Raw genomic sequence first — 14876 nt, 5'->3', positions numbered from 1 at the left:
ACATAGGCATATATTTTAAAAAGAATATTTTATTCTACTCTTTACCTTCAATTTGGACGAGTTATTAATTAAAAATATAAAAACAAAAATCTGTCACTATTGTAGTGGAGCAAGTTGGCAAGTGCGAAGTTAGGAGTCACATTGTGTCCCTATGTTAATATGAGGCAACATCATGTTTGTTGTTTGTCTGTTTTTATTTCATGAAAGGTCTTAATTCAATTCATAGTTCACTGACGACCATAATCTGATGATTTTAAGTTGATTCTTTTGATGAAATAATGGGAAATTATATTTCTGTCCAGTTGTGTCACTATGTCACTTATGGTGTGGAGCTTCCTAATGTATTTAACCATGACTAGTACTAATCTAGATGCACAGTTTTAAATTGTGTACAAAATTAAATCTTTTGTTAGCATTAACTGTCTAAATGGTACTCTATCCACCCACCTCCCCCACCGTACATTACTGTTCATACTATAATCACAGGGGAATTTTAACAAAAAAAGATGTCATTTATGTTCTGGTGTTATAAATCAAGTTGTCTCTACACTAACAGATTTCAGTTGAATTTAAGTTTTATGAATTGATTTGTGCTACTGTAACTTGGTGACTTTCTAGCCCTCAGTCTTGTGTCAGCTTGTGTTGCATCTTGTTCAATCTTTTTAGTGTTGATTAACTCTTGATTCACTCTTGATTAACTTAAATTTAACAAAAATAGAGAAACTTAGCTCCACCTCCCTACAGCTTATTGTTTTTTATGTAAGCCACATTTTAAAAAATTACATTATAAATTACATTGCAAATGTAAACCATGTCACATTTTAAATGTAAGTAACATTTTTATGTAAGCCATTTTTCAAATGGGAGTCACATTTTAAATTTTAGTTGCAAATTTATGTTAGCTATCGTCTTTGTATATATTTGAGTCACAAAGTATGTATGAAATATATTGATTTATTTTGTTCAGTTTAATTGTCTCTTTTTTAATGGAAAATAAAAACTGGAAACATTCTAGTTTTAAAAATAAATTGAATTTGAATGAAATCACATTAAATTTTAGTAGATTTGTAGCTGCTTTGATTGCCATGGACATGTGGCACACAGCTGGGTGGATGGGATTACGACTTGTGTAAGGATATGTTACACGTGATGTTATATGTGATGTTATATGTGATGTTATTTGTGATGAGTGTTAAGATTTTTGTTATTTTTAAATGGTAGGTATAACAAGTCAGGTAACTTAAACCTTTACTTCCTTATATAAACTGTATTGGCACAACAGGTAGGGTAAACAATTGCAGCTAAAGTGTGCATGGCTTCTTCCAGATTATTTACTGGGGGGGAGGGGGAGAGGGGGGTGTCACTGTTTAAAGTTTAGGCCTATATTTTAATGTGTAAAATATATTTTTCTATCTCGTAAGGGGTAATTAAAGATACATTCTTATAGTGCAAGTGCACACACACACACACACCAGTGTATATATATATATATATATATATATATATATATATATATATATATATATATATATATATATATATATATATATATATATATATATACATACATATAGATAAATGTATTTCTGTCTTTTTCTTTGTTTGTCTGTCTTTGTTGCATTACTACATCTTTCATCCAGGGGATGGAGTGGTCTAGCGGTAGAGAGCTGGACTGCTAACCCGTAGAGTTTAGCCTATTGAAGATACACCGTACAGTTCATATAGGAGAAAAACCTTACATGTGTGACAAGTGTGGAAAATGTTTTCCAGCACATTATGGATAACAGATACACCTTAAAACTCATACAGAAGAAAAGCCTTACAAGTGTGATGATTGTGGTCAATATTTCAAACAGCTCACACATTTAACAAGCCACCATAGAGTCCATACAGGAGAAAAGCCTTACATGTGTAAGACATGTGGTAAATGTTTTTCAAGGCTTGGTCACTTGAAGAGACATCTTAGAATTCACCTAGGTGTGACCAGTGCAGTACAGGTTTTTAACAGACAACACCATACAATTCACACTTGAGAAAAGCCTAATGAAATGTTTCTTTTAAAGTACTATGTTGTAGAACCACCTTAGAATTCACACAGGAGAAAAGTCTTATAAGCGGTTAAATATTTCTTTCAAAGTACTACAGAACCACCTTAGAATTCACACCCTTTCATGTGTAGGAAATGTAGTAAATGTTTTAGAGAGTATGGTCATTTGAGGAGACACCTTAGAATTCATACAGGAGAAACACCTAATGTTTGATAAGTGTTATAAGTTTCAAACAGACCTCAATTTTTTTTATTCCAAGTATTACATTACAAAACTACCTTAGAATTTATAAAGGAGAAAAGCCTTATAAATGTGGTAATTGGTAAATGTTTGCACTAAGAGTTGTTTGAAAAAAGAAACTGTTTTAACCATCAAAGAACCTAATTATGAAATTGGTTCTTAGACATTTCTTTGAGATGTACCACACTTTAAGGGACTTTTGAACAGCTCTGCTCAATGGATGGCCTCTTTTTGTTGATTATTGTTAAAATTTGAATTCTTTAAATTTGAATTCTTGTTATCTGTTGACATAACATTTTTAAATATCAAGCTTTTTCTTTGGTATTTTGTTTATATAGACCCAGCTTGTCTGTACTTATAACATAGTTACTTTTTTGAGATCTTAGATCAAGGCAGATAAGTTGTATAAAGTATGAGAAGATGGTGAACACCATAGTGCCAACAAAATGTTATCTGGCTCACTCCATGAAATAACATTTAAATAAGACCACTCCGAAGGATATTATACAGATGTAGTAGAGGAGGGCACCTGGTGACACCATTAGTATTAAATAAACTTGCTGTGTTTATTTAAAAATTTGATACATAAAAAAAAAACTGTAAAGCATTTTGTCAGTTTTATATCTAATTTTTAAAAATTAGTTTTTGGTTTTACTTAGCTATAAAAACAAATAAAACAAATATAGATCTACTTATGTATTGATCATTTTCAAAATTGTTTCTTCCCTGTTAAATATAATTTTGTACATAACGCTGGTACTTTGTCCGCATTAATTAATGGTTGGACCAAAGGTGTTTTGTACACAGTGGGGGTTAGACCAGAGGAGTTTTGTACACAGTGGGGGTTAGACCAGAGGTGCTTTGTACACAGTGGGGGTTAGACCAGAGGTGCTTTGTACACAGTGGGGGTTAGACCAGGGGTGCTTTGTACACAGTGGGGGTTAGAATAGGGGTGCTTTGTACATAGTGGGGGTTAGACCAGGGGTGCTTTGTACACAGTGGGGGTTTGACCAGGGGTGCTTTGTACACAGTGGGGGTTAGACCAGGGGTGCTTAGTACACAGTAGGGGTTCGGACAGTGGTGCTTTGTACACAGTAGGGGTTTGGACAGTGGTGCTTTGTACACAGTAGGGGTTTGGACAGTGGTGCTTTGTACACAGTAGGGGTTTGGACAGTGGTGCTTTGTACACAGTGGGGGTTAGACTAGAGGTGCTATATTTGATAGATGCTTAGTCCACATATGGTTTTACATTAATAACAATAATATATAAAGCTCAGTTCTTTTTCTCTCTCTTTATTTGTTCCGAGGGTAAGCGGCAAGAACAGGTTTTACATCAAAATACATACATGAATTGTATAGCCTACATATTTATACAAATTATTCAGTGCTCTTCAGCTTTTATCAGTGTTCTTCTGTTTCTTGTTTCACATTCGGTTTCTTGTGTTTTAGTTACTGTAGGACAAATATTGCTGCAATCGATTAGTTTTTTTTTGTTTTTACAAAACCATTATTCTATCACTGTGAAAAAAAAATGTGTCGGATTTTGTCCCCCCCCCCCCCCCTCTCTATATGGCCTGCGTTATGCGCCGACCGAAATTTGGGGGGGGGGGGGGGGGAGGAAGCTGAATAAATATGCAGAAAAATAAACACATTTTCACACAACTTCAAGATGATCAGCACCAGTGGCGTAGGTAGGATTTTTGGGTTCCTATGCAAAATTTTTTATTGGGCCCCTACGTCAATCTGTAAATTGTGTATTTTATACGTCCATAGTTGTGTATTTATACGGAATTATTATGTAGTACCCCGTAACGTAAAATACCTTTGATTTTACATCTTTTTTATGTATAAATAGGTAGTCCAAACTGGCGAAAAAGTGCGTTTTAGGGTCAGTTTTTGCGGTTTTCAAAAATAATTTTTTTCTACTTCTAGTTGTCCTATAAGAATAAAAATTATATGTCAATAAAGTTTAAGCCTTTATCTGTCGTAATCTGGTATTTTTATTTCTGTAACACATGTTTGAATGTGTTTTATATTTGTTTGAAAAGTATCAGTTACGTCAACAAATTTCACCGTTTTGCGTGTACCGATCGACCCCACACTGTTTCATTTGGCTGCGGCTTCGCGACGAAGCATCGTAGAAGCATAATCTTAATGTCATTTTAAAGAGCGAATTCTAGTCTATCGTTTGATGTATAAATTGAAAAAATAACTTGCTTATTTCATTTTAAAAAGTCAGTTTTTAAACTTTAAATGACGATATATACACGAAAACAAACTAATTCTGTTTCAATCTTTACACCGATGTAAAGTTCACTTTTATAACTACTTCAAGTCTTTCTGATTTACGTACCCTCGATAAGCATATAACCCTCGAGTCAACTTTCAGCCCCGAGTGAGTTGCCCGCAGAACGGTTTTAAAGGTTGACGACCGATGATGCTAAACGGATTTTACCCTTGATAGAGCCTTCAAACTAGTTGTAAGTATCATTTTTAAAGTTTCATTTCCATGTTAATAAATGAATTTTAAGTTTGAATGTCAGTTTGGTTTAATTAGCACACGTTATTAATGTAAATTTGAACGCTACTAGTCCACTGTTTTAGCGTGTGAACTACGCTTGTACACATGGTGTGTTTAAACGTGAAGCTATTTAATTCAGGACATTCTAGGGACTTAAAATATGGATGCACTTAACTATTAGATGCTAGTGTTTACTAATTCTTTAAAATCTATCGAATGGGATTAATGATAGGGTCGTATTACTACAGTTTATCTGGACTATCGCGTCAAAATTATGAATCGACAAATTCAAAATGGCCACCAGACATTTGTGGTTACTATGTGGACGAACTCAATTATTTACAGGGAACGAAGGTTAAATACTTATAAAATATTATTGAAACACAAAAGAAACTTATAATTATAATAACTATACATTTTTATCAATTTATTTAAAACAAAAGACACTAAATTTTAAGGACTAATGTGATAAATTTTAATTTTCTGTTGTGCACTTTGATTCTGATTCCCCTGCTGAATAATGTGAAATGGTCTGCGCCTGTCTCCTTAATAAAATGTACCAGATCAATTTTTAGATGGTGGTGCAATTTAGTAAGATTGTACATGTTGTGACTTAGTTTTAAATGTTATATTAGTTGTAAGTGTAAGTAGTACTAGTAGTTTTTCTCATTATTTATTTATTTTATATGCATATAGTAACACTGAAGGACAGTTAATTTGTCATATATGATGTTGAGAACCACAGTATGGCATCTTCATCATTGGATATCTCAACCATTGTGGCACAAACAACGAATATTTCATTCAATAGAATTAATGTTCAAAATATACTATCAAGTATAAATTACTTTAAACAAAAAGGTGTTTTCAGGCTTTTTCATGTTTCCAGCTACAGTCACAGGACAAATAGTAGGCCTACACAATAGGCTAGTAGTAAATCTAATTATAATTTATTAATCACTAAATCAATTATTTATTCCATAGCTGGAGACATTTATGGTGGCCTATCCAGAACTTTCCTTATAAGGGAAGGGAAGAAGGCCAAGCCCCCCCCCCCCCCAACTACAGTTCCCAAAACATATCACTTACTCTTGATGCTCCACAAGATCAAGGTTGGGGGAAACAAGACATACAAAGATGTGGAGTTGTCGTTTTAAAAACTGTTCCCCCAAAGCAGTTATCAACCCAATAGGTTTGAATGTAGCAGCAACTGCTGCATTACTTGTAGGCATCACGTCTTTATTAGATTACATTACAACTCCACTAAATTTTGATTCTGTTTCTCCTGCTCTAGATAACTGTGGCATTTTTTTAAAATAATATTTTAACTCATGTGATTTTTGAAAATAATGAACACATTCTTCCTGCTAATGTTACCAACACAATAGTTTTAGAGTTATTCTATGTCCAAAGCAAAAAAAAAAAAAAAAAAAAATTATAAAAATAAAAGTGACCAAAACGCATTTTTGTCATTTTCAATTATTTTTTTTACCTTAGAAAGACTCATTTTAGATGACTGAAAAAAATTGGGCATATATATTACAAACTTTGCAGTAACTTTACCAATTTCTACACTTCTATGTTATTTAGTTTAGCAAATATGGGTTCTCAAAAATGGCACTTTTTAAAAATCAGTTTTTTACCAAATTTTGCTTTTTTAAAAATCGCATAACTTTTTTATTTATTAAGATATTTTTATAAAATTTGTGGCATAGAGCTTACAATTAAAAGTTCTTTCATGACATAATCACTCCAGAAGTCTGCAATCAATAGTTAATTTCAGTTTGGACTACCTAGTATAAACAAACTAACTGTAAGCCTGTAACATTTTAAGTAACCTGTAACATTTAAGGTGACACAGTAGCGTTACAGGGCTCGGGTCTCACAATTTAGGCGTGACATCTTTACGAAAACTCGTAAAATTTACTGTCAAAACTTGTTTTATTCAGTGAAATAATACAATATTAAGGAGAGGGGATAACACTCCAGAGGAAATGCAAAACTGTTAGACGGGGTGGAGGTTACACTTACTAAACGCACCGGGTGATATCGAACCTTGTGACGCTACTAACCAACTACAAATTTTTAAAAGTTGCTCATAATTTATTTAGATTTTTGTTTTATAAGTTTGAAAAGTGATTAATATGTTCCTTGAAGTCCAATTTAGCTGCTTATATATGTTTGATACTTAGGATGGCCAAGTTACTGACCCAAAGGGCTTATTTACAACTTGTTTCATAACACCATAATAATGGAGAGACTCGGGTCGCCTAATGTATACTACTCCCGAGGTGGCTGAAGGACACCCTTTATTTTCTTTAGCCATTGATTATAGTAGCCCTCCGTATCCTTGGGGCATGGCGCTCATTAAATCAAGTGTATGCGCCTTAGTGATGAGGTGAGCTAGGGACGCCAGCTGATTCACCTGTGCAGTTTGAGCGTTGAATTAAGCAGTAACCCTGACCCCTTGAGCAGGACACCCAATTAACTGACCCCAGGTGCTAAGAATGCCGCTGGGAAACTTTGGGTGGCAAACCGAACTGCCTTACTGTCAAGGGGCCGTTCTCCGATCGAAACAAAAAAAAAATTTAATGGCAGAAAACTTTGCAGGAGTTTCTTTTTGGCTTCTCTTCGAGGGGAAGTCACTGCTCCTCATGTGTGGGGTTGTGGTAGGAAATTTCACTGTCAGTAGATGTTTGTCTGAACTATTCTAAACGACTTCCCAGTGTTTCTTGGTGATTGGATTATTTGTGTATTAATGCATAAAGGACAATGAGACAGACAAACAAAAATCTTTAAGTAGCGGCATATTGATTGGAGATAAATTAGATCAACAAACAAATTGTGATTACGGTTAAAACTAGCATAAAAACATTGACACATTTTCGAATTAGCTTGATGTGAAGACACTCTCTACGGCTGTTAACCAAAAAATGGCTCAATTGTAATCATGGATGGATGGAATTTCGTTGGAGACAGAGAGTTGAGAGAGGAAGGGGGTGCAGGTTTGTGGCGGTGGAACCTTCTCTTGTGAGACCTCAATCATGACCGGTAATGTAATACGTGGACGCTCTATAAACACAAACCTCATTAACGTAGTACTTGAACTTAGTTACCCTTTCCTTAGGGTATAACAGCATGTAGCCTTAGATTTAATAAATACACCCTTTACTTCACCCCACAACTGCCATCCTCCACAAAGCTCCACCCTACTGAGCGTCCATGATTACATTTTAGTATCATTTCTTTTGCATATCCAAAAACATAGTTTGTTTTCACAATTCGTAACCAGTGTATATTCACGATTCAAGCTAAGTCCATAAGCTATCAATCTTTTTCTATTTCATTTCAACTTTAATTACTTTAGTTTTGTTTATTCTGTAATTTGTCTACAATTCTGTGCTTATTAACACTCTTTTTTTTTAGATAAATCTCAAAGGCATTAATTTATATATTAACTATTAGTCATTAACAATTTAAACAACTTTATTAGCTTAATTTTATTTATGTTAATTATATATATATATATATATATATATATATATATATATATATATATATATATATATATATATATATATATATATATATATATATATATATATTGTTGGCCCTAGGCCTTGCATATTCCTAACGCCGGCTCTGGGTGGAGAAAAGAGTTTTTAGCGATACGTATAAATTTGCGGGTGCCGGATGCCAATCTCACAACAGAGTCAATGTTCAAGTTTATGTATAGGCTAATTCTCTCATCCGCGTGCCCGACAATGCAACAATGCCTATAGTGTTAGTAATACCGATGGGCCCTGTACAACCCTTCCCTATTGAAAGATCTGATGGCCTTTTTTTGGAAATTTTGATTACTTTTACAGTAGAAAAAAAAACTGAATTTCCTTTTTCTTTTTAATTTTTTTTATAACACAAAAATAAAAATTCCAATGTAAAAGTTTAAAAAAAAAAGAAAAGGGCCCCTATTTGCCTTGAGTCCCTATGCCTTGCTTACGCTAGCTTTACGGTAGCTACGCCACTGATAATTCACTGATCAGCACGTACAGATGAGCCCTACACACCTGAACACATGAGCACATTCTACATGCGCCGTTATTTAAATTTCTAATTTTAAAACGTGGTTATTTTGAGTTTATTTCTTGAAAAAAAAACTAGATCAAAATCTACTTCATTTTAGGCTTTGAAACAAAATAATGACGAAGTCCTACTATTATTTGGCTGCCCGATCTATCAGGGCCTAGGTCTACACCAGGGGTCTCCAAACTTTTCAGTCCGAGGGCCGCATTAACTATCAAATTTCAGTTTGGGGGCCAGTTTTTTCTGGGCAAAGTTCCTCAACAATCACCGACAAACGATTTTTCGTTGGACAAAAACATCTCCGCGGGCCGGATGAGAAGACTTCGCGGGCAGCATCCGGCCCGCGGGCCGTAGTTTGGAGACCCCTGGTCTACACACAATTTATTTTTTCATTATTAAAAATAATATGGCGCCAAATTACAGTATTTCCGGTGGTTTCCGGAACGGCGTGACAGACAACTCAATGGTTTTGTTTTTTACTGCTGTATCATTACGGAATAATAACCGACGCTAGGCCTGTAAGTTCTAGAGCTAGATCTAGACTAGACTAGATCTAGATTCTATAACTAATCTATAGACGTAAGATTACCCAAGTTTGTATTGCTAATTATTTTTATGTTTTTTTTTTGGCTAAATATTTCTGCTACTAAACATTATCTAGATCTAGAGGTCTAGACTATTCTAGACTCTAGTCTAGATTCTAGATCTAGTCCTTTTTTGCCATTTTCGTAATAATTTTATTTAACTTTTAACTAGATCTAGAGATCTTCCAGAGTCTAGATCTAGAGATTATTCTAGATCTAGGCCTAGACTTAGCAGCTAACGAGATTCTAGTCTAGAATCTAATCTAGATCTAGAATCTAGACTTAAAAAAATCTAATTCTAAACTAATAATTTAATTTAGGCCGCACTCCGCGTTACGCTAAATCTTTATTCTTTACCCTAGGTGGCACGCGATCTGACAAAAAAAAATTGATATCATTATCAGGACTGGTCGAATTTTTTTTTCGTCTTAGAAATTTAATATTTAATGTTGACATAGATCTAGATCTGGTACTTGTAAAAAAAACAGTATTGGGTCAGATGATAGTCCTAGATCTAGCAGCAATCTAGCTAAATCAAACTGCCCTTTACTGCCTTTAGTAAATTGTTTTTACAGCTATCTAGCATGCGTGATAGTAGATCTGAATTCTCAATCTGTATTATTAAGCCTATGTGAACTTTTCAATTTGCTTGGGTGGGGGGGGGGGGGGGGAGGAGAGAAGTGAAGTGGAGACACAGACTATCTTAGTATCTTGTAAACTTGTGTTCATTTTATGACGTATGCTTTGGGCCTGCTGAACTCACAGGGACCTCACCGACCAGGGGCCTTAGTGGGATTTTCCACTCACTGGATAGTAAACGTAAGCAAGCAATCATGCCAGTGATGATGCTTGGAAATTTTATTTAAAAAAATCACACGTCATGTTTTCAATATGAAAAAAATAAAATGTAAAAAAAAGACACTAGTACCGGTCGTGATAACCCCGGGTAGTCACTTCGAATAATTTATTAATTTATAACTAGATCTAAATTGATTATCACAAATCCTCTGGAAGTCAAAAAATTAATCAAAATTACTGAATGTTTTAAACTACTAAACAAAATACATTTGACTTGATTATTTATATCTTTTTTAAAATTTTATCAAATAGTTTTAAAATGTACTATTATTTTATTCCTATTTATGTCAATTAAACTTAAAGAATTAATTGACTACAATCGACTTTATTTATATTTATACATTTCAATGGTTAAATAAACCATGGTTTACCGTTAATTATGTTTACAAAACTCAACAAATATTACCAGATAATTTCCTGTGCTAAACTAAGGTTTTACCTTAACTCCACTTTTGAGGTTTTAGCCTAGACTGACCTAGACTCTATAATTATCAGAATAGATCTAGATTCTATAGTTTGGTGATGTTACTGGTTTAATTTTAATTCAAGTGAACACCACACTTAATTACGCAACTAATATAACATGACATTTTGTGATCATTTAGGCCTACTATTAGGCCTACTTTTTCACTAAGGCATTATAAGGTTTTAGGACGTGTATACGATAAGCCATAATATATCAAGATTCTACTACCATACTAGATTCTACGATACATTTGAAAAGATAAATTGGAAAAAAAAATACTTCAAAAAAAGCAAAAAAGGAGTGATATTTCACATCTTAGAACGCCAATTTAATGTAGATTTACAAGTATATTTTAAATCTAGCTCAAAGTGTTAAACTACTACTTACTACTTACTTCAATGACTAAATGTTGAATAATTTAGTAGCATTACTCACTTCATTTTTAATTATTTCCTATTTTATTGTATTTTGTATGGGGAAGTATAATCTATATCCACAATATTTAATAAATTGTCTGTCAACTGACAGCAGACCTGAAATAACCTCTGAACCCAAAAAAGGGTTAGGGTTTGTTGCAATGTATTGTTTTTGATTAACAAGGAAAGAGGCATTCTCAGATTAATGTTACTATTATTATAATGTGAGGCTAGGGTCGGCGTGGCCTAGTGGTAGAGAGCTAGACTGCTAACCTGAGAGTCTTGAGTTCAAATCTGGGTTCCTTCAGTGGAACGTCCCTGAGTGAGTCCCTAACTTGCACTAAGGAAACCACAGTGGCTGGGCATAGTGCTGACCATACTATCCCTCCATATGCCGAGGTCAGTGAATCAGATGAACTCTTTATCTACCCCATGTGTCTTGGACACAAACGGGATTAAGAAAAAGATTATGATGAGAGGCTTAATTGATTTTTGTTCAAGTTGTGCCAAAAGTAAATTCTATTTCTGGGTTTTGATTATAGCTCAGTCTGAAGTTAAACTTCCAGTTCTGGTTAAAAATTTGGTTGTGGTTAAAGATACCCGATTTGGTTTGAAGCCCCAATTCTGGTAATAGTTTCTTTTACGGTGATGGTTTAGGTTAAGAAAAAAGTGTAGACTTTAGCAAAGAGTAACAGAAACTTTATCAGACTTGCACCCATTTTATTTTTCCTTTACTCTAATTATCTAGATTGTATTATGACTCGTAATTACTATCATACACTTTTTTTTTATTACTGATTATGTCAGATGTTGAAGAGAAAATAAATAGATGAAAAACCAAATACTTTTTAAGTAAAAATCTAATATTTACTTGTTTAGAACAGGATTCTGACATTTTCAGGTTACTATGGTGACAAGTATGCAGAGATGTAACAACCCATTCTGGCCCCCTTCAACTTTTTTTTCATGTTGTCAAAAAAAGAGCTTTGCCCCTTTTGGTAAGTTTGGGGATGTTTTTTCCAGTAACGGTCCTAAACAATATGTATTTTGATGTCACAATTGATGTAAAAAGCCAAGTAGCAGTCTATAATCTTAACAGCTCAAATTCCCTAGCTACGCCTCTGCAGCTGTTTCAGTAGACCAGAGTAGAACAGTATTTTTATAGTTTCAGGTGTACTATGTTGACAGCAATGTTTGAGTTGACTAGTATAGACATTTGAAATTTTTAGGTGTGTTATGGTGACAGCTATGCCAGAGACCTGGGCATACAGGTACAGAGGGTTGGTGGTGTAAACAAGAACAGTTTAACAAACATGGAGAGCAATGAAAGTGGTAAATACATTTAATTAGTTCTTTATAGTATAATGGGCTTTTTAATTTTCTACATGAGTCTCTTATTCTGTATTGTTAATGTTGATGATTGTCATGTCCACTAATATCACTTAAGTGTAAACAAGACATCACAAGATTAATGTCTAGTCTTCTGAGCAATGTCTTTAAATTTGTCTTAAAATTAAAAAAAATGCAAAAAAATTCCACAGGTATCTATCCATGTCAGCAATGCAGAATTGCTTTTACACAACTTTCTTATTTGCAAGCACATTTGAAGTACCAACATGGCAGGGATATAATTGTCAACAGGAGCTCAGATCTCATTGATAATTCTAGTCAACTTTCTTCCCAGTCATTAAACTTTCATCAACACCATATCATTTCTACAGTAGAAAAGCCTTACAAATGTGAACAGTGTGATAAATGTTTTCTTAGGCGTGGTTCATTAAACAACCATCTTAGAATTCATACAGGAGAAAAACCTTACATATGTGATAAATGTGGTAAATGTTTTACAACAGTTACACAATTAAAGAGACACTTAAGAATTCATACAGGAGAAAAACCTTACATATGTGATAAATGTGGTAAATGTTATACACATTATACCAGTTTACAAAGCCACCTAAGAATTCATACAGGAGAAAAGCCTTACAAATGTGACAAATGTCATAAATATTTTGCAGAAGGTAGCTCTTTAAAAAAACATTTTAGATATCATTCAGGAGATAAGCCATACAAGTGTGACAATTGTGATAAATGTTTTAAGGATAATGGACAGTTAAACAAACACTTAAGAATTCATACAGGAGAAAAGCCTTACAATTGCAATGAATGTGGGAAATGTTTTACCCAACACACCAATTTACAAAGCCACCAAAGAACTCATACAGGAGAAAAGCCTTTTAATTGTGACAAATGTGGTAAATGTTTTGCAGAAGGTAGCTCTTTAAAAAAACATCTTAGATATCATTCAGGAGAAAAGCCATACAAGTGTGACAATTGTGGTAAGTGTTTTGCTGAATATGGTCTCTTAAAGAAACACTGTGGAATTCATACAGGAGAACTGCCTTACAAGTGTGACAATTGTGGTAAGTGCTTTGCTGTTTATGGTTTCTTAAAGAGACACTATAGAATTCATACAGGGGAAAAGCCTCACAAGTGTGACAAATGTGGTAAATGTTTCACACAGCGCACAACTTTACAAGACCATCTTAAAATTCACATAGGAGAAAAGCCATACATGTGTGACAAATGTGGTAAATGTTTCACAATACAGCATGGATTACAGAAACACCTTAAAACTCATGCTGAAGAAAAGCCTTACAAATGTGACAATTGTGGAAAATGTTTCAAACAGCTTCCACAGTTACAAAGACACCAACAAGTTCATACAGGAGAAAAGCCTTACATATGTGAGAAATGTGGTAAATGTTTCAGAGAAAGTAACGGATTACAGAGCCACTTTAGAATCCATACAGGAGAAAAGCCTTACATGTGTAAGACATGTGGCAAATGTTTTAGAGATCGTCGACTTTTGAAAAGACACCTTAGAATTTATATAGAAGAAAAACCACACGTTTCACAAGCATAATGAAAGTTTCACACAGACTTTAAATTTTCAGAATTCACATTTAATACATGTATAAATGTTTCATTTGAAGTATTACATTACAAAGCCACCTTAGTATTAAAAAAGGAAAAAATCCTTACAAATGTGGTAATAGGTGAATGTTTTGCACTGAGAGTTGTCTGAAAGAAACTGTTTTAACCATCAAAGAACCTACAAATGAAATCGGTCCTTAGAAATTTATTTGAGATTTGACATATTTTTAGGGATTTTAGAACTGCACTATTCTAAGGATGGCCTGTATCTGTTAATTATTGTTGAAATTTGAATTCTTATATTTAATTCTAATTGTTGTTAAGTGTTAACATTAAATTTTTAAATATCATGAGTTTTCTTTGATATTTTGTTTATTGACCCAGCTTGCCTGTACTTAAAACATCTGACCAATTTTAGTCACATTGATGAAGTTTTAGATTAATGCAGATGGGTAATCAAGTTGTATAATTTTAATTAGAGGAGATGGATGGCGCCTTAAGTGCCAACAAAATATCTTCTGGCTCTTTCCATGATATAGCAAGAAATAAAAGTCACTAAGACCTTGTTTTCTGTCCACATGAAGGCCCTCTATGATCAAACAGAAATTCACACAGCTAGGGCAGCAAATCCATTTCACAAATTATTTGTTTAAGAGGCAGTATAATCTATCTAAGTTCACCATGGGATAAATGGTGTAAACCTGGGAAAAGAAGGCACTAATT

At 33.9% G+C, this 14876-nt stretch overlaps 1 protein-coding gene across 1 annotated transcript; it reads left to right on the top strand.

Moving 5' to 3' along the window:
- Nucleotides 1–9397: 9397 nt before the first annotated feature.
- Nucleotides 9398–14429, top strand: LOC131949829 (zinc finger protein 501-like). The gene is made up of 4 exons (XM_059311837.1): nt 9398–9471; nt 12118–12214; nt 12446–12548; nt 12758–14429. Exons 3-4 carry the CDS (start codon nt 12530–12532, stop codon nt 14140–14142), a joined length of 1404 nt encoding a protein of 467 aa, XP_059167820.1. The 5' UTR covers nt 9398–9471; nt 12118–12214; nt 12446–12529; the 3' UTR covers nt 14143–14429.
- Nucleotides 14430–14876: the final 447 nt, after the last annotated feature.

This window comes from Physella acuta, unplaced genomic scaffold, assembly GCF_028476545.2.
Source record: "Physella acuta isolate Inbredline_101_S28 unplaced genomic scaffold, ASM2847654v3 ptg000063l, whole genome shotgun sequence".
Lineage (NCBI taxonomy): Eukaryota > Metazoa > Mollusca > Gastropoda > Physidae > Physella > Physella acuta.
This window is presented reverse-complemented; position numbering and strand designations above follow the sequence as displayed.